The sequence below is a fragment of the Peromyscus californicus genome, unplaced genomic scaffold (genome assembly GCF_007827085.1).
Source record: "Peromyscus californicus insignis strain IS unplaced genomic scaffold, ASM782708v3 Scaffold_8__1_contigs__length_139910024, whole genome shotgun sequence".
NCBI lineage: Eukaryota > Metazoa > Chordata > Mammalia > Rodentia > Cricetidae > Peromyscus > Peromyscus californicus.
Genome location: NW_026294606.1, coordinates 65,531,070 through 65,544,479, shown reverse-complemented (window position 1 = coordinate 65,544,479; position 13,410 = coordinate 65,531,070). Strand labels below are relative to the sequence as shown.

General features: G+C 44.6%; 2 protein-coding genes across 5 annotated transcripts; one reads left to right on the top strand and one right to left on the bottom strand.

Moving 5' to 3' along the window:
* Positions 1 to 71: 71 nt before the first annotated feature.
* Positions 72 to 4,024, bottom strand: Rpp38 (ribonuclease P/MRP subunit p38). 3 transcript variants are annotated; one of them, XM_052727274.1, is made up of 2 exons: positions 3,850 to 4,024; positions 72 to 1,005 (listed from the first exon to the last, which is right to left on the bottom strand). In XM_052727274.1, the coding sequence occupies exon 2, from the start codon at positions 993 to 995 to the stop codon at positions 153 to 155; it is 843 nt and encodes a 280-aa protein (XP_052583234.1). In that variant the 5' UTR covers positions 996 to 1,005; positions 3,850 to 4,024; the 3' UTR covers positions 72 to 152. The 3 variants fall into 3 exon arrangements, with proteins under 3 accessions (XP_052583234.1, XP_052583233.1, XP_052583235.1); XM_052727273.1 differs by lacking the exon at positions 3,850 to 4,024 and adding an exon at positions 3,213 to 3,827; XM_052727275.1 differs by lacking the exon at positions 3,850 to 4,024 and adding an exon at positions 3,519 to 3,827.
* A 4,261-nt stretch (positions 4,025 to 8,285) lies between these two features.
* On the top strand, positions 8,286 to 13,075 carry Acbd7 (acyl-CoA binding domain containing 7). 2 transcript variants are annotated; one of them, XM_052729015.1, is made up of 4 exons: positions 8,286 to 8,510; positions 12,376 to 12,496; positions 12,597 to 12,659; positions 12,747 to 13,075. In XM_052729015.1, the coding sequence occupies exons 1-4, from the start codon at positions 8,499 to 8,501 to the stop codon at positions 12,818 to 12,820; spliced, it is 270 nt and encodes an 89-aa protein (XP_052584975.1). In that variant the 5' UTR covers positions 8,286 to 8,498; the 3' UTR covers positions 12,821 to 13,075. The 2 variants fall into 2 exon arrangements, with proteins under 2 accessions (XP_052584975.1, XP_052584976.1); XM_052729016.1 differs by having other exon boundaries at positions 8,293 to 8,510; positions 12,376 to 12,493.
* The last annotated feature ends 335 nt before the right edge of the window (positions 13,076 to 13,410 follow it).

The following is a 13,410-nucleotide window of genomic DNA, read 5'->3' as shown; positions in this document are numbered from 1 at the left end:
AGCATATCTGTCCCACCCAGTTAGAAAGACTTGCCATTCTGAAAGAAGACCTCCATGCAGGATCCTAAGAATATATGTAAACATACTCTACTTTATTTGTTTTAAAGCTTATTTAGACCATATCCTTTCATGAAATGACAAGTTCATATAAATTACTTGGAAATGGATTTTTTACTTTTGGGTGGTTTCCTTATCTTATTAGGGTTGGGAATGAGTTTCTTTATTTTAAGGGGTTGTAGTGTTACAGGAGAAGCCTGCCCACCTTCAGCAAGCTTTCTCTTACTAAGTTTTGTAAGGTCATCAAATGAAGTGTCCAAAATCTCTTTGTCCTGGCTTTCCAAAGATTCAGTCTCTAAACTGTCTTTGGGATCTTGGATTCTGTCTTGAAGCCATGGCACATGTAAGCTGGGCACCCTGGGAATGATGGCTCTTACTTCCTCAGCGAAGTCCGTGGTGGTCTTTCTGAAGCCCAAGGCTAGCACACATTTTAAGCCAATGGCAGGAGCAATTCTCTGGCTGAGCTGAGGAACCTGACAAGCAGGAACAGTTCTGCTTATACTCAGCTGAATCAAGTGTGAGGTGATGACGGCAGGCTTGACGGACTTGCACACTAGAACGAGGAGCAGTTCATCCCTCTCCAGGGCTCTAGTGACTTCATTAACACCAATGACCAGCTGTTTTCTGACATGTACGGGTGTCCACCCTGACACCTGCAGGTCCCCATCATGCTCCTCTTTCAGATCCTCACTAGTCTCAACATCTGGGCTGCATCTTTGCTTTTTTACAAAAGGGTTTTTTCTCTTTTTCTTATCTTCAATTTTCTGAAGGCCAATCAATTTAAACTTGTCTTCGAGTGTCTGTAATATAAAATGTATGTCCTCTCTTTCCAAGGTGCTCCAGGAAATGACATACGGGTTGTTCAGTGATGTCTTTACAACCAGAGGTCTAGTCTTCCGAATAGATCCCCTCTTTGGTGCTTGAGGGGCTGCGGCCATCTTGAAAACCCTTCAGAAAGAAACAAGATGAAAAAATTCTCATGTTAGTTAGCAATGCATATTCAGAGAATATTTTGGTTATATTCTCTAGTTTTGTCTTTTACTCCTGATGTGCTACAGCAGGTCTAATTATATATGCCCAACCAGGTAAGCGTTCACATAACTTCTCTGGTAAAATGAACTGATTTTAATTTTCCCTCTTTTCATGATACATAGGCAATGTGAGAATGACTGGTGTTAATCTTAAGAGATTTGTTAGCATCTTCTAAACTCTGGACTTCTACTCATTTTTTAAAAATTAGTAACACAAGGTTTGGGGATCATATATAGAGCACATGTGGAGGTCAGAGTAGGTCTATCGAACTAGGTTCTCTCCTTCCACCATTGGAATCATGGGGCAGAACTCATGTCACAGGCCTGGTGGTAACTGCCTTTACCCTCTGAACCATCTCAAGGGCCCCTCACTCATTCATTAACAGCACATAATCACTGAGCTCCTCCATTGGGAAGATGGTGTTCTAGGCACAGCTGCTGGTAGGCAACAAGACCCCGTGTCTGCCTGCAGAGCTTACCTGTAGTCTCTGAGATTCAAAATTAACCAGATCAGATTTTCAGAACCAAATCTATGTAATCTATGTCCATGGCTAAAACTTCCATTTTGTATCCCTTTGTAAGTCTCCTTCCTCCCATGATCCCCAAGTTCTTCCTAAAACATTTTAAACATACGGGCACATTTTCCCTTCACATGATTACAAGCATGACTGCTTTGGCAGGCAATTTCATGAAAACTTAAGAAAATTTTGTGATGAAATTGAGATTAATCCATTAGGGAGAAATAAAAGAGTTGGGCTCCTTCTGAAAGTATATTAGAAGCCAGTGGCCTATTCATAATCTTCCTAGAGACTATGGTATTAATCTCAGACTTACTAGGATGCTCTCAATTGCTCTCTAGTTGGGCATTCTTTCACTTAGATCCAGTTTGTCCTAACCAAAGGCAACTACATACTTCCTTCTCTCGGTTTTCTCCTTCCTGGAGTTCAACTATAAAGACCCAGTTGACAAATTTTAAGCAAGTCCCCTCTAATTAAGGTTCCTCTAATTCAGGGCACTTTCTCCACATACCCAATTCCCTAACATGCCAGGAAACAGACTCACAGCCTAAACTCAGACTTAGTTTTTCTGAAGACTCCTTTTAATCATGGCTCCATCTTAGAAATAATCTGGTAAAAAGATGCCCAGGTTAACTGGGAAAAGAACCAACATTTGGAAATGTTGGTGTGGTACAGGTCACCTTTCCAAACTGGCCAGCCCTAAGAAATGCTGTTGCAGACTCACTCCTGGATCCTGATCTTTCTAGTCACCTTCCATATATAAAGCCAGAATTCCAGTGAGAGCTGCAACTTTGCTACAGACACTGTCTATGATACTTCTTCCTTCCCCACATTGCATGCACTCTTCCAATCCATCCCTCATTATCTCTATGCTCCCCACAAGCTCAGAGATTGAAGAACAGAAGACCATCAAAATCTAGTGAGGTGACTGCCAGAAACTGGTATCTGGCTGTAGGTGGCCCAGACAAAATGACCAGGAAGCAAGACAATGGCATGGCCCCACCACCGTTCTTACTAAACTGCAGATCAGTTTTTGTATCTGCCTAGCCCATTGGTGTAAGAGAGACATTCACACTTGGATGCTCTGCAACCAAAGGGCAGCAAGATTGGGATCACTTCTCTGATGCAAAACCTGGAAGAGGAGATGAAAAAAGTCACGTCTGCATAAGGTGGCCGCCATGCAGTATGAATTTTTTTGTTTTGTTTTTCAAGACAGGGTGTCTCTGTGTAGTTTTGGTGCCTGTCCTGGATTTCGCTCTGTGGAACAGGCTGGCCTCGAACTCACAGAGATCCGCCTGGCTCTGCCTCCCGAGTGCTGGGATTGAAGGCGTGCGCCGCCATCCTCGCCCGGCTGCAGTGTGAATTTTTAAAAATGCTGACTAGTAAGAACTGCTTCACAGACAAACGGCGGACTTGCCAAGTGTCTTGCTATCTATGTCTGCAAGCTGCTACTGCCTACAGGATCAACTGCAAACTCAAAGGTTTACCTTTTACCCTCCCATTTCTCACCCATCACGCATATTATAGACTCGGGCTATTTAATGAAGCCTCTGGTTTCTCATGTCCTTATTCACCATATACCCTGCCTAGGATACTACTCACATACCACATCGTTTCTTCATCAAATTCTTACGGATTATCCTTGATGCCCCGGGCCGTTAGGCGTTGTGCAAAGCCAAAGCCCTCTTGCAGGTAATAAAAACGGCTCATTTTACTGGTAGTGAGGTATCTTACGGAGCAGAGAGGAGCGGCCTTAGTTGAGAGGGTCAGGAAAAGAAGGCTCTCTGGAGGAAATGAACGCTATCGAAAGAATTCCTTCCAAACGAAGTAGGAAGCGGGCAGCGGGGTATCTCGGAAGAGTATTAAAGCAAGTTCAGTGTCGCTGGGACAGAGAGGCTAGGGTTGGAGTTACCGGGTAAGGACAGGATGGTGGAGTGGCGCGATTAGAAAGGCATCCCCGAAAGACCTTGACTCTGGGAAGGGCCCTTGGAAAGGCTGTCGGCAGCAGAGAAGCTCCCGTGGTCTCGGGAGACGCAGGGGTACCCACGTTACCCTACACGAGGGAAACTCCCGGAAGTAGACTGAGAAGAGCCGGGGAGGGCCTCAGGGGGACCTGGCACTGGGTGGCCGCAGCTGTCCGCAGTCCCCTTCCCACCTGGCACCGACCCCGCCCGCGGTGACCCGGGTGCCCACGGGCTGGGACCCACTTTGCAGAAGCGCCCTGCGGAGACCACGTGACATACCGATTCAGTACAGCGACTCCGCCATCACTGGGGGTCCGAACGCCGGCTCCACGTGCGCTTGCGCTGCGCCTGCGCAGAAGGCTAGCCCTGCCTACCTGCCTCCTGCATTACGTCACACCCAGTAAGGGACTTCAGCAGCAGCCTGGCGACAGCGGAAGGTCCCTGGGTAAAATCCCTAAGCGCGGGACAAAGCTCTGGGGCCGCACTGCGCAGGCGTATGATCTGTCTCGCGAGAGTCTGTGGTTGCCGTAGTAACCAGCCGCTCTCGGTCGGGACTAGTTGTCTAAAGATGACGTCCTAACCAGTGGTTGGGTTCTGGCTCTTTCTGGTTTTAGCCCAGTTTAGCCCAGTTGCTTCTGGCATGGAACTCTGGCCCGCTCTCTCTTTCCGTTCTCGGATCGCAAAGCTCCAGCCTTTATAGCCATCCATTCTCTGCACATGTCGCCGCGCCACGAAAATCAAATAAGTAGGGGTTGGTGGGTTGGATGTCATTATAATTTATGTGGAGAATTTTGAGCCAACTCAAAGAGAAATTAAGGGCTGCTTTCAATTCCACAGCAGTACTCCAGAATATTTCAGCATTATCTGTTGTACCTGCTGCACCAATGCTTATGAAGCCCGGCGGTGGTGGCCCTCGCCTTTAATCCCAGCACTCGGGAGGCAGAGGCAGGCGGATCTCTGTGGGTTCGAGGCCAGTCTGGGCTACAGAAGTGAGTTCCAGGGCAGCTAGGGCTACACAGAGAAACCCTGTCTCGAAAAACCAAAAGGAAAAAAAAAATGTATGAATGGGATCACTGGGGAGTTATGGACAGCTGGCTAAACCGTGGAATAATGGACTGAAGATTAAAAGCTACATCTGTTGGCTACATTTGACCAAATGTCTTTATCCTTTCTGTCCTTTTCAAATGAATGTGGGAGGACTCAAGTCCTTCTCTATATCTTCCTCCTTTTCTCGGTGTCTTCATTGCTCATTTTAGACTCTAAAATTTAGAATCTAGCATTTTCATTATTCACCACCTATTGGACATAAATTAAAACAAAAAGGATTGCTTTTGGTCCAAGATTGTTGCAGTGTTTACAGGGAAAGCGCGCTGTGGATTTTTATCACAAGTAGATGAACAAGAATGAAGCCAGGGCGAGTTTTGAGTGTACCGACAGGCTTTTTGTTTCAAAAAATGTTCTTTACGATAACTTGGAGTCACGTAGCGCTAAAGACAAATTGAAATACTAAAGGTTCACATAAAATCCTGGCACTTGGGAGACTGAGTCGGGAGGATCTAAAATTTAAGGTCAGCCTGGACTACTTCCTTCCGACCACCAATCTCAGCTACAGGGACACACACATACACACACACACACACACACACACACACACACACACACACACACACACGCACGCACACACATATACACACACAAACACATACACATACATGCACACATACAAACACATACACACACATAGGCACATATGAAAGAAAGAAAGAAAGGAAGGAAGGAAGGAAGGAAGGAAGGAAGGAAGGAAGGGGTGGGAGGGAGGGAGGAAGGAAGGAAAGAAGAAAGAAAGAAGGAAGGAAGGGGTGGGAGGAAGGAAGGAAGGAAGGAAAGAAGAAAGAAGGAAACCAAGAAAAATGAGAGGCATGATGGGGAGAGAAAAAGAAGTAAGAGGGTACGGGGGAAAGAAGGAAATGGCTATAGGTGTTGTCTCACTAAAGTTCCAGACTTAAAGTTTACCCATGACCTGACCTTTCACCTCCTACATTACAAGGCTTTGGAGCCAGGCTGCTAAGTTAGAACCCTAACCTTCCCACTGACTAGTGTGCCTACGCCCTGGGCAAGTGATGAAGTGATAAAAATAGCGCCTGTCCTGAGGATTAGAAGAGAATTCTGTATAAGATGCTTACCACAGTGCCTGCCACATAGTAAGTGCCAGACAAACTGAACCATGGTGGCCCAGTGACATCTGTGGCAGAATTAAGTTCATAAAAATTAGATATATCCTCTACTATTTTAGTCCCTGTTTACTGCATGAAAGTTGGCAACATTTCCACAAGAATTTTATCAAAAAGAACATTCTATATCTCAAAGGTAATTTCCTCCATCTGTGTGACACAAACGTTACAACAAAAATAAAAGTTATTTTAAAGGTTTTTTTAATCCTTTGTGATGATGCAGTCACCCCCACACGTTTTTGTTCAGTTATCTGCTAACATTTCATATAGATGTGTGCTAAAAAAAACCAGTAATATCAATTCAGTTTGTGTTCAGAATTTTTTCTACAAAACATTTTCCAGTATGTCTCAAAATATGCTTCCTGTAGTTTCCTTAATTACTATATATTTGGTATCCTATACCAAATGGTCAATTTTACTTTTCAGTGACTGCTGCTATTTTAAAATAATAGTTAAGTTTATGAACACCTCATAGAAGCTTTTAGTAACTTGGAAGGTTTATAGAAGCTTTCTTTTTGTATTAATTCTTGAACTGTTAGATTAAAAGGTTACAACAATATAACATTAGTTTCAGATTCTGGGTAAGAAATTGTAGCAGTAGAACTGACAAAAGCCTTATCAATAAAAAAAAATGTGCAACAAGTGAACACCAGATTCTTCTTTTCTTCCATGGAACCCTGACTTTTGTTCTGTATTTGTGTGCTATTGTGATTTTGTGGTTTCTGCAAAGATAACTGTTAATAATAATGATTTTATTTTCAGTTTTTTTATTAGTGTGTAGTAATTGTCTAAAATACTGGTTTCATTATGGCTTTTCTTGCATGTCTACAATTAGTCCAACTTTTAAAAATTCATTAACTGAGAATGGACTTTAATGATGAGCTGCCAAATCAAAGAACAGACTTCAAGTCTGTGCTATTGGAAGTCCACTGGACACCCCAAAGGGCATCTGTGTCTGTGGCAGCAATGTGAATGGAAGGTGTCACATGCGGGTGTTTCCCAGGCAATGGTATGGTAGCGGTACCACCCTTCCATAGGTCAGGCCAGAAAGGAGAAACTGATTAGACTGAGACCATCTGTTTATACTCGAGTAAGCACAAAGCAACATGATGTCAGTTCCCTGTACCTCAAATTCCCTGGGACAATATCCTTAATCCCTGAGATCAGACAAGAGGTATCATGTGTATTCTCTCTGTGTTTAAGAACCAGCTTTGAACTTTTGCATACAGTGCTTTAGTCTTACCGCAGGAACCCACTACGCCCAAAGGTGGAACAGACGGCAGGAAAAGGGAAGGGAACAGCCACAGGCCTGACTGAAATTAGAGAAATGGATGAACGGCAGCCTCAGAGAGTCGTGCAGGGCTCTGACATCTGAATGGAGGACAGCAGCTAAGAAAGGAGATCTTGAACATTCTGGGGATGCCTATCAGCCCAGCACTTGGGAAACTGAGGCAGGAGGATTACAAGGTGGAGGCCAGCATGAGATGGAATTCAAGGGCAACTTGGGATACATGAGACTCTATCTTAAAAACAGTAAACATTCCAGCATAAAAGAGAGCAGTGTGGCTTCCCTTTACTAATTTCTTATAACGACTACAGTGTCAAAAGGTCTCAGCTGAGGCTGCAGATGGACACTTTGAGCAGCCACAACTAGACTAACAGAACATGCTCTTCTGAAGCTAACCTTTGCTCTTGGATCCCACCATGCACTTCCCATGTCCAAGACCACACGCTGCCCAGACACTGCTCCAAAACTGCCTTTTGTCCCGTAGTTAGAAATTAATGTCACCACCAAAAACTAATCAGAAAGGGGAAAAAAAGCAAGATTCACACGAATAAAATAGCAAAATCTTTCTAAAATACATTTTACACAAAACCATGTTAGAAAGCTTGGGGGCAGTTTTTTTTTCCTCCATCACCAGTTCTATTGTTCTGTGTTTAAACTCGGTCTCTCTAAAAACGGGGTGTCTTTTTTCCTGTCCACATCTCCACAAATCTGTTTTAATCCGTCAGACACAAAATTCTCCTCCTGAACTGGAATCTTTGTCCAGTTCTCCGGAAGTGTAGCAAAATGCGGTTCACAGCTTCATTCCCAGACCTTGCAAACTCCAAGTGATGGTGAATTCGCACCCTGGGAGATCCAGGTCCCACTACACAGGCTGCAGCCTTTGCTGTATTTAAATGCCGGCGGAGATAAGTGCAGCTCGAGTTTAGAACTTATGTTTTTGCTTTCTTAAGGTTCACAAGCCCCTGGTCCCTTTTCACTCCTGATGAGAGGTGGTACTTGAGAGATCCCAGTAATCGCCACTCACTCCCCAGATTTCTAAAATCACAGAGGAAGGATCAAGGACTCCCAGGTGAGGTCCAAGTCCTGGGGAGACCTCTCTTAGCTTCCTGCAAACAACCTCTTGAGGAAAAAAAAAAAATTTTTTTTGAAGTTTGAGCCAGGAGCGGAGAAGTAGTCTAGCAAACTTCTCCAAGGAGAGACAACCCAGGCCGACTCTCCGAGAGACTGGGCAGGTACAGGCCACCGCCCGGCTCCGCCCTCCAGCTCCCGTGACCAATTAGAGTTGTTCATGCTCAGAGCCTGACCTACGGGAGAGACCGGAGGAGGAGCGCTTCTCTTCAAGAAAGTGGTCAAGCCCTGGGGACTGGGACCCAGAACCGGAGAGCCACAGCATACCTTGCATCATCACTATGTCCCTGCAGGTAAGCTAGATCTGGGAAGGCTTTGCAGGCGCGATGCTCCGAGAAGGGAGCGCTCTGATGGGGCGAGAAGAGGCATGATAGCTCCGGGGCAGGGCAGGGGCAAGTGGAGCGCTCCGCAGCGCCCGGCTGCGACCCTGCAGTCACTCCCCACACCTGCCGAAGCGCCTTGCTGTTGCACCGTAGACCGAACCGCACACTATCTGTTGACAAAGACCCAGGCTCCCCATAGCAACCCTTCTGGGCCCCAGGGATGGTATAAATTACCCAGATCTAAAAAACTGACAAGCTCCTGGGAACCCTCCTTCATCACTCTCTTAACAACTCAGGGGAGCAGGTGACATCCACTGGGGTCTCCGCGTCCCCTTGCTCTTGGGTCCTTGGGAGGTTCTCACAGGCAAGTGTTTGCAGAGCTAATTACTCTATGAAGCTCTGACCTTACCGTTTTATTGATAGAAGTGGAACGAGAATAAATATGAATAAATTAAAAACCAGGAGAACCTCCCCTGGTAGATAACCACATGATAGGTTGCTTCCTTATATGTCTTTTTTCCATATGTATATAAGTATAGGTATGTGAGCATAATACATTCGTGATTTATTTTTATATGTAAGTTATATTAGGAGCATTTTCTCATTAGATCACCTTCTGAGACACACATCTCGAACACTTAACATTTTATATCAAGAGTATAGCCAACTTCTTTAACTATTTCTTCAGGCAAGACGTTTTCTTGGGTGAATGACATACCCCAGAGACACGAAGGCTTGCATCTCCCACTTAGTCTGTGGCATGTTAATTTCTGTCTGTGTGTGCCTCAGTCGTCTTATCTCAGGGTGGAGGAGAGGGGCCTGGTGCCTGCTGGCAAACCTGGTAATCTAAGTCCAACTCTTTGAACACACGTGGTAGATGGAGAGAACTGACTCTTGCAATTGTTCCCTAGCCTCTGCATGCACGCCATGGTACGTGTGCACGCGCACACGCGCAATAGTAAATGTGGAGTAAATAAAAGCGGAGGAGAGAGGCCATTAGATGAGCCGCATGGGCGGCGTTTAAAACAGCAGTGGGTAAGAGTATCTTTGGTTGCCTTAAAAATATTTTCATTGGCCGGGCGGTGGTGGCGCACGCCTTTAATCCCAGCACTCGGGAGGCAGAGCCAGGCGGATCGCTGTGAGTTCGAGGCCAGCCTGGGCTACCAAGTGAGTTCCAGGAAAGGCGCAAAGCTACACAGAGAAACCCTGTCTTTAAAAACCAAAAAAAAAAAAAAAAAAAATTTCATTGAGGATTTAAAGGTTAAGGAACATCATGAGGGGGCAAGAGACTAAGGCATGTGAATAGTAACCATGACAACAGGGCAGCGCTGGAAAAGTAGTTCAAGGAACCAAAGCTGATACAAGGGCATGGGTTTCTAGTACGATCAGCGTTAAAATGCATTAATTCTACTATGGCTGGGACAAAACTTTCTTTCACTTTGCTAAAATAAGATTCTAGTTTTAGCCAGGCAGTGGTGGCACACACCTCCCAGCACTTGGGCAGGCAGATCTCTGTAGGTTGAGGCCAGCCTGGTCTACAGAGTGAGATCCAGGACAGCCAGTATTGTTACACAAAGAAACCTTGTCTCAAAAAGCCAAAAACCAAAAAAAAAAAAGGATTCTAGTTTTAAAACACGCGATTGCTTAATATCAGCATCAGTCAGATCAAGGAATGTTTGACTTATAATCACTGCAATTATTTATACTTAAAGAATAAAGTAAAAAAAAAGAATAAAGTAGGTGTTACAAATGAAATTTTCTTAAAACATATGCTTATTATTTCAATTTTAAATTCTTACTAATGAAATAATATAATAAAAAATACAATATATTCTAGAGGGGAATAGTCCAAGCCAGGTATGGCAGTACACACCAGTCATCCCAGCACTCAGGACGTGGAGACAGGAGGATCAGGGGTCCACGGCCATCCTTAGCTATATAGCAGATTCAAAGCAGCACTGTGCTACATGAGGCCCTATCTCAGAAAAAAACACACCAAAAAGTAGCTCAAGCAGAGAAGAAGGGCAAAGGCAGATTGGAAGTCCATTAAAGAAACTAAGGGGATTTGGCATGTGTGGACCAGTCGGTAGGGCACTTATTTAGAATGCAGGAGTCCTGGATTCACTTGCCACCACTGGAAAAACTGAAGTAGGAGGATCATTTAAACATGGATATTCCGGGATAGCCTGGACAACATAGTGAAACCCTAACACACACACACACACACACACACACACACACACACACATACACACACACACATCTATACTGGTGATTCATTTGCACACTGAGAGAACTGTAGGTAAGTACTTGTTGCAAAGACTATACTCAGGGAAGCCTGGTAGATACAAAAGATGAGGTATTTTTATAACTTGCACCTGGGTCTAAAATGATTTCAAAAATCAAAATGTTAACTTATAGTAAAACTAAAAATAGTATGGAAAAGCCAGCAGTAGTAGCTGGTTAGCGTATTCAAACCTCTTCTCTCTTCAGAATGGAAATGGCATTGGGATGGAAATCATGAACCTCCTGGGGGCTGTTAGTGGCTCACGAGTGGAAGAGACAGGGAGGGTACATTCACCGTTGTCCGGGAAGTGAAGGCAGAGATGGAATTCCCAATTCAGTTATCTCCCAACTTTATTTGTAAATTCTAATACAGGTCTTTCGTTTTGTTTGGGTTAACTTTTTTTTTTTTGAAAAGGAGTCTTGCTATGTAGCTCAGGCTAGCCTCAAACTTTAGCTGATCCTGCTGCCTCAGCTTCTCTCGTGCTAGGACTCCAGGTGTTCACTTTCACGCATGGCCTGACAGTCATCTCACTTAGACACATTTCCTTGTTAGATGATGACGGTACCGCAGTGGACTGGGTGATGTGTCTCTTCCGGGCTGGAGATGCAGCTCAGTGGTAGAGTGCTTGCACGAGGCCTTGGGTTTGATCCCAAAACATCACAGAAAGTGGTGAGGTGGCAGGAGGGGCTGATTTTACAGTCAGAAGACACACACACACACACACACACACACACACACACACACACACACACGTGTGTGATTCAAATAATTTCAGTACCTTGACTGAGGGATTTATCTTCCTAATTCAGTCCTTCAACAAGGAAGAATTGCTCAAAGGGCTTTATCAAGGTCGTATGTAAGCTGACTGACTGTTCGATTCACTTCCTCCAGAAAGTGAAGGTAAAGTGTGAGTCACCCTCAGAGGCTATCTTCAGAGGAGTGAGATTTGAATGAGAGTATCCGGAGGCCCCAAGTCGTTCTTTGAGATGGTGTTCTGTGCTCGGTGTGAGTTCATCCTTGCCACAGGACAGGTGGGAACAGGAGGGCCTTGGAGCACAGTCATGAGCAGGGAAGGGCATTGTTCACAAGGGAGAGGGAGATCACAAGGACAAACATCCAACGAGGATGCTGGCAACTCAATTAGCCAGAACAGAAATGCCTGCCACAGGAGCCCAGCTCTCAGGGCACAGGAATTAGGGAAGGTGGCATTCCTTTTGCCCAGAATGCTTTGAAATTCACTGTCCACCTCTGTGGTCACACCCATGGCTGCTCACCAGCTTTTCTCTTGGTAAAGTGATTTCTCTTCAGCATTTGTTATACACGGAGGGAGAAGAGGAGAGGGAGAGATTACAACAATTTTTTTCCTTGGGATAAGACACATTTGCCATTCCACCCAAAGTAAGCTAGCCAACTTCTCTCTACCGGAAATCAGTTGACATGAGACTTATAATAAAAAAAAAATTAGATTTTATGGGTATGTCTTGCTTGCAGGTGTGTGTACGCACCACATGTGTGTGTTTTGTGTGTCCTGGATGTCTTTTGCCCTAGGCTGATTTTGACCAGGCCACACAAGACGTGAGGAAGCTGAAAAGCAGACCTGAAGATGAAGAGCTCAAAGAACTCTACGGGCTCTACAAACAGTCCATCGTTGGAGACATCAACATTGGTGGTACCCAATCATTGTTTTAGACAGATCCATATACGTGTTGGCACAGTGTTTGTAGATGGGCACAGTGAGAAGTAACATTAAAACTCTCTCCTTTTGGCAGCGTGTCCAGCAATGTTAGATTTGAAGGGCAAGGCCAAGTGGGAAGCATGGAGCCTCCAGAAAGGTTGTTAACCCTTAAATAAGGCTAGAAGAGAACTTTTTCACCTCCTACCATACCAGTCAGTGCGATAACGTGTTTGTCTCTCTCTAGGGTTGTCAAAGGAAGATGCCATGAGTGCCTACATTTCTAAAGCAAGAGAGCTGATTGAGAAATATGGGATTTAGAATTTGACAGGGGAGACAGATCTCCTTTGGAAGCCTTCATACAGCATCATGACGCTTAGGGGGAAATGCATTAGTAACTCTAAAAATCATGTGTATTTTTCCTATTAGCACGAATTTTAATACTTAGGACTGTGTCAACATAGTTACCTAGTTTTACTTGCTTGTGCAAGGTGACTTTTTAAAATTCCTTTTCAAAGATTGTTTTGTAGTATGCATATAAACTTGAATAAATATCTGTTCCTTTTTTTGCACTTGTATCTGTGTATGGGTGTTCATATGTGTGTGTTACACATGTGCTTGCATGCATGTGGAGGACAGAGAACAACCTTGGTTGTTTTTTCTAAGGTATGCTATTTACTTCCTGTGAGGCAGGGTCTCTCATCGGCTTGAAGCTCAGCAAGTACGCTAGACCGACTAGCCCCAGATACCTCTTATCTCTGTCTCCCCAGCAGTGGGATTACAGATGTGTTCCACCGTGCTTGGTGATCTGGGACTTGAACTTGGGTCTTCATGCTTATGAGGCAAGCACTTAACTGACTGAGCCATCTTCCCAGCCCCAGTATTTGTTTGCTTGACTTAATCTGTTCTTC

Coding starts and splice junctions, on each gene's coding strand:
- Acbd7 (XM_052729015.1), top strand. Junction 12,497..12,596: donor TGGAGACATCAACATTGGTG/GTACCCAATCAT, acceptor TCCTTTTGGCAG/CGTGTCCAGCAATGTTAGAT. Junction 12,660..12,746: donor AGCATGGAGCCTCCAGAAAG/GTTGTTAACCCT, acceptor GTCTCTCTCTAG/GGTTGTCAAAGGAAGATGCC.